This window comes from Arachis duranensis, chromosome 3 (genome assembly GCF_000817695.3).
Source record: "Arachis duranensis cultivar V14167 chromosome 3, aradu.V14167.gnm2.J7QH, whole genome shotgun sequence".
Classification (NCBI taxonomy): Eukaryota; Viridiplantae; Streptophyta; class Magnoliopsida; order Fabales; family Fabaceae; genus Arachis; species Arachis duranensis.
Genome location: NC_029774.3, coordinates 21273251 through 21279526, shown reverse-complemented (window position 1 = coordinate 21279526; position 6276 = coordinate 21273251). Strand labels below are relative to the sequence as shown.

The 6276-nt window shown below is 27.3% G+C and overlaps 1 protein-coding gene across 3 annotated transcripts; it reads left to right on the top strand.

Annotated features, from left to right (window-relative positions):
• Window positions 1–2857: 2857 nt before the first annotated feature.
• On the top strand, window positions 2858–5567 carry LOC107477870 (E3 ubiquitin-protein ligase RMA1H1). 3 transcript variants are annotated; one of them, XM_016097950.3, is made up of 3 exons: window positions 3000–4318; window positions 4598–5154; window positions 5233–5567. In XM_016097950.3, the coding sequence occupies exons 1-3, from the start codon at window positions 4308–4310 to the stop codon at window positions 5340–5342; spliced, it is 678 nt and encodes a 225-aa protein (XP_015953436.1). In that variant the 5' UTR covers window positions 3000–4307; the 3' UTR covers window positions 5343–5567. The 3 variants fall into 3 exon arrangements, with proteins under 3 accessions (XP_015953435.1, XP_015953436.1, XP_015953434.1); XM_016097949.3 differs by lacking the exon at window positions 3000–4318 and adding an exon at window positions 2858–2966 and having other exon boundaries at window positions 4598–5566; XM_016097948.3 differs by having other exon boundaries at window positions 3001–4318; window positions 4598–5565.
• The last annotated feature ends 709 nt before the right edge of the window (window positions 5568–6276 follow it).

Sequence of the window (6276 nt, the reverse complement as noted above, 5' to 3'; positions counted from 1 at the left end):
AACTTGTTTTAAATCAAAAGGAGTAGTGACATGAGACACCTTCCAATAAAACAAGAAAAGTGCGCATGTGGCGCCACGTCACTGAACGTTATCCATTCCGGCGAAGAAATTGATAACTTTTGGGAGCTATCCGTTTCCGTTCCTAAAGTCTAAAGATGACGGTGGCTCTCCAACACTGAAACACATATTATTGTGAATCCCATTTAGGTGAATATTAATTCAATCGGTCAAAGTTTTCTTAGTTAGTATTAATAATGAATAAAAGGGTTTATAATGTTTCTTGGTTGATTGATATTTTATTTTATTTTAATTTTTTTAATTGAACATAAAATAAGATTTTTTAATAAAATTAAAAGTTATAAATTTTTAAAATATACTAATTAATCTTCTAAAAATATATTTTACACTAAAATTAATATAAAAATAATTTTTTATTTAAACAAAACGACCCATCAATCTTATTTTTTAGACTTTAGTGTAAAATACAATGTTAAAAAGTTATAATTTTTTATATTAATTTTGATATAAAGTATAACTTTAAGAAAATGATTAGTAGTTTCATAAATTTATAATCTTTATTTTTATTTTATAAATAAAATAATATACCTATTTAATATTTTGAACCGAAGAACATTATTAATTGTTCTACACGAGGCTTTGATCGCTAAGTTAATGCTAACCTAACTGAAATCGTAATGTGTATGTTTTATGATTGCTTGAGCCACATCATTGTTCTTAGCAACTGATGTTTTTGAAATTAACGGAGTGTGTATTTGGATTCAGTTTGTAAATGGGAGTTTGTATAAAATTGATTTTGTAAATTTGATTTTGATTAAAAGTAAATTTGTGTTAAAGTGATTTATGTTTGATAATTTTTATATCAAAATAGATTATAATAAAATAAATGTTGTTTGGCTTATACCATTCAAAATCAATTTACATCGTACTCTTATTTGAGTACTCTCAATAATCTTATTCTTAATATTAATTTGGAATTCAACGTTTATGATTTTATTATTATCTATGATTAATTTTTTATTTAATTTATCTTTTTTAATGAAATCATAATCTATATTATAAAAAATTACACTAAAACATAGTATACGAGAATTACAATAAAAAAAGATAATATTAAAAATAATAAAAAAATTATATTTACTTTATAGTGATTGAAATAAATAAAAAATTCTTAATGATCTTTTTATATAATATATTTTTAGTATTTTTGGTACTCGTTTTTTAGTATGTTATAATTTTTTACTATTATTATTATTTACAGTTAATTTTTTTGTTTAATTTACTTTACCTAATAAAATTAATAAATTATATTATAAAAATATAATAACAAACGTAATACAAAAAAATCACAATTATAAAAATGTATAATGTCAAACAAATAGTTGTAAAAAAATAAAAATAATAAATAATAGAAAATAGAACTCATATAAATAGAAATAACAAAAATTTTATAAATAATACAATAACATATAAATGATAAAGTTGGTAAAAGATAAATAATTGTTAGTATCTATGGCTAAAAGCCAGTTAAGAAAACGCAGAAGTTACAAATAGTTGCTTCTTGTAAACGTGATTTTGACAACAAAATCACTTCTACTTTCATGAAAAAATAAAATTGCCAAACCAAAAGTTGAAACTTTCAAAAAATTTAAACGTACTTCTTCTCTTACTGCCATAACTTTTTACATTAAAAAATGTTTATCAAATTAATTATGTTCCAAAATGATTAATTAAATTATGGATTCAGTTATTATATATACCTTGAGAATACTTGTAAAAGTTACTAAGTAAAAAAGTTAGTATAGAAAAATACGTAAAATTCAGTTTTTAGTGTAATTAAAATAAAAATTTAAATATTTTATTACTAGTAATATTAATTTATGTCTTTGGAACCTATGTTTTTTTTGGGAATGCTAGGTAAACAATGATTATTTTGAACAACATGAATAATTACCAATTAAATAAAAATACATTACATCTTAATTTAATGCTATTAATTAAATTTACTTTTTTAACCCTATTAATTCATATTGTTTACACCTTATTCAAAAAAGTTGTTAGTTACTTATATTTTTTTTTATAGTGACTTCTAAATCAACGAATCAAAAGATTAATTTATTATAAATTTAAATATTATTTAAAAATTTATCATTAATTAATAAATATTATAAATTTTTCTTTTTTATATCTCTCTCTTATATATATCACTTTTTACTTTTAATTTTTATCAAATGATTTTCAATATAAAAAATAAAACACATGTAAAAGAAGGATATATGATAAGAAAAGTATAAAATATCAATATATTATCAGTTAATTTATTAATAATAATTAATTATTATATTTTAAACACATGTATAAAGAGATACATCTAAAAAAATACTTATATAAAGGCATTTTCATTATATATAATCATACAAAAAATATTTTTATTAGATACATCTACAAAGATACTTCTATTAAACACAATCATAAACAAAAATTGGTAGAAATTGACAAAATACTGTTTGTAACTTAACAAAATGATATATGATAATATAAAAGTAATATATAATATCTTTTAATTAATATATTAATTTAATTTTGATACAATAATTATATAAAATAATTTTATACGTATAACTAATATCGTCTAAATGATTATAAAAATAGACATAGACGACCATCTAAAGTAATTTATATTGATACTTTTATCAAAAATCAACCTCTTAATATATTAGTTCTTAATATCCGAATCCTTAAAATGATAGCTTTTTCTAAAAAAGTAAATTCCTTAATTGATTGAATAACTACTGGTATTCGCATGTCGTATTATAAAATCCAGGGTCTAATGCCTCATTTTTCCATCGTAGCTTTCTTTTCTTTTTCTTTGTTCTTCATCTTCCACTGCCATTTCAGTTCTTCAACCAAAAACCTTCCATTTTCAACGTTCTTGCTTCTACTTATCTGTAAGTATATCTCTCTCTCTCTCTCTCTCTCTCTCTCTCTCTCTCTCTCTCTGCATAACACTGTGATAGCACACAAAATTCAGAAGGTGGCAGCATATTAGGCATGCAGTTTAGTTGTGATTCTTGTTCAATTAGCTTCCTTTTGTGTTATTAGCATCTTGTGTTCATCTGGGTGTTGGAATCTTGTATCAAAAACTCTCCTTTTCTTTGAGATGAGATTCTGGTTTTCCCAGCTTTCCAATGAGTGTATTATGTTTCAAATAATGGAATTTATGAATTCTGACCCTTTCCTTATTTGGATTTGTTTCTTTCTACCCCTGTTCCATTCTTCAATATATGATGCTGATAAATCTGAGAACCTTAAGTGTTCTACTTATAAATCAGAATTTATGACAATTATGTAACCTTTGTTTCTCTCAGCATGCTCATAGATAATTTTCTCAATTCACAAGTTTTATGAGTTTTCTAAATCTATTGTTTTCCCTTGTGAACCTTTTTTTATCCCCTTAAAAAGTTTTCAGTACAATTGGCCACAGTACATAGTTCATCAATGAATAGTGACTGAACTATTGTTTTCTCTTACAGCAGATCTAGAAAGAATTCTGTTTCTGAAAATTGATTTTGTGAATGGTGCTAAAAAAATAAATAAAAGAAGACAAAATGATTTCTCCTTCTTATCCATGGTCAGAATATGAATGGTATATGATATATCCTAGTTTCGTTGATATGATTTTCTCAAACATTTCTAATTGCCTTTTGCTTTAAGAGATGGAGAAAACTCTTCTCATAAACTCTTAAATTATTAAGCAGTTAAATGGGGTGTCCCTGCAAATTAATGTTTGGTCTGTTATATGATATAAAGTTTAGTAGGTAACACACATATTTAATACCTGTAACTGTAGTAGTCCTTTTTTTTTCTTTAATTGTTGTGATTGTAAACTCTGAAACTGGGTATTGCAGTAAAACTTGTTTCTAACTTCTTTGAAGAAATAAACCACAAACTAACAGAGTAATAGTTTTTTTGCGCATACTTTATTATTAACAAATCCTTCTCTCACACACTGCATTTGGCATTGGATGAGAGAAATTTTTGTGTTGTTACAAAACTGCTGAAGAGAAATTTTCAGTAAGTTCATTTCTGGTTTTGCACACAGTTTAGGTTGTCATAATTTCCTCAACAACAAACATAATTTTGTCTCCTTCAAAATAAGCGTGACAATGATATCAATTTTTTTTTTTGGTTTTTTTGGGGCCATACTAAACACTAACGAGTAGTGGTGGTTGCAACTTGAATTTATTACCTCCCTCCAATTTCCTGCCCTACTTCCAACCCAACCAGCCATGATTTCTAGGTAGCATTAATGTAGATCACCTTAAAGTTGTTTGAACTTCAATGTTGTCTTATAAATTTAAATGTTTTCTTTTTTTCAAAGAAACATCTTAATTATCTTTTTCCCCATGAATCACTTGTATTGAGAATCAATTAATTTTATCCTAACTAATTTAGTTATGATTGAGTTGGTTTAGCGCAAGTCTTTTCTATTCGAATCCAAGACTTTGCTAAAGGGAAACAAATACTAATCTGTTATCAGACACCAGAATTCTTACATTCTGTTCTTTGTGCATTTCAGGTTCAAGCACCTGCAAGAGAAATCAGTACTAAAACAAACCAAAAATATGACCTCAGATCAGTACTTCAGGGATGCTGCTCGCGAAATCAGTACCTTCGAAGACATACCCTCCTTGGAAAAGTGGAAATCTTCCACCAATGCTGGTGTAGATTCCGATCGAAATGCCACCGAAGGATTCGACTGCAACATCTGCCTAGAATGTGTGCAAGAACCGGTAGTTACCCTTTGTGGCCATCTCTACTGCTGGCCCTGCATTTACAAATGGCTCCATATCCAAACCATCTCTTCCAAAAACATGGAGCAGCAGAAGCCACAATGTCCTGTGTGCAAATCAGAAGTTTCTCAATCCTCCCTAGTTCCACTCTACGGCCGGAACCAAGTCGCAACGCCGTCCGGCAAAAATGCTCGCCAATTAGGCTCTTCGATACCTAGAAGACCCCCTGGCCGGAGACCATACAATCCTGCAGCATCTGTTTTACAATCTACTTCTGAAACTAATCAACCTCGGCCATTCGACTCGATTCAAAGCAGTTACACTTCAACATCTGGAATTTTTGGTGAGATGATATATGCAAGGGTGTTTGGTAATCAATTGAGGAACATGTATACATATCCAAATTCTTATTGTCTTTCAGGGAGTAGCAACCCAAGGATCAGAAGGCAATTGATGGAAGCTGATGAATCACTCAGTAGAATATGTTTTTTCCTCTTCTGCTGCTTGGTTATGTGTCTTCTCTTGTTCTGAGTCAAGGCTACTACTTCATTTCTCATTTTTTTTTTTTTTAAATGTACAAATTTGTAGAGTATCATTTAGTCAGATTCAGGCATTCAGGCATATATGTTGTGAACTTGATAGAGACGTTGCAAATTAATGTTGAGTTATATATGTAATAATTATTACCAATCTTGCATTTCGCTATGTGAAATAGATGTATGTGTAAATTTGAGTAAATCCCTATAATGGTTCTTGATTCTTGAGATTAAGCGGATTATCCATTTTGGTCTTTAAGGTTCCAATTTTATTTTAGTGGTCTTCCAGACTCAATTTTAGACGCCATAGTGGTCCCTGGATCAATTTCCGATTTTGATGTTTCATCCTTTTGTTACAAACTAAACTAAACAAACAATTTTTCTTTCTTTTTTAAATTAAGTGTTTCGTTTATTTTTTAGATTCATTAAAAAAGTAAAAGAGAATTATTTTTAGAAGGAAGAAGTATTTATTTGGCACTTTAATATTGTTACATTACTAAACTAACTACAGCAGTTAAACAAGTTTATTTTTCTCGGAGGTGGTTTATTTCTGCTAAAGAAATGTTCATATTTCCATAGTTAATTTCTATCGATGATTTGAAAGAAAATGAATATATTAAAAAATAAAAAATAAAAACCAATGATAGGGATATGAAATTGAGAAAATATAAATTCACTATTTATTTCTTTTTAGTCGTCATCAAGTATTTCTTTAAATTCTAAAACTTTTGTCCATATTCAAAATTATTTCTTCCAAAAAAAATTGTGAGACGTATTCAAATAATTTCATATCTATCAACTTTTGATCAGCAAAAGGACGAGAAATTTAGTGCTTCTTTTCTTGGTTGTCTAGCTTGCATATATGCATTCAAATTTCAAAGTCAGGACAAAAAGGACATTATTTGGTAGTAAAGGGAGGCATATAGAAG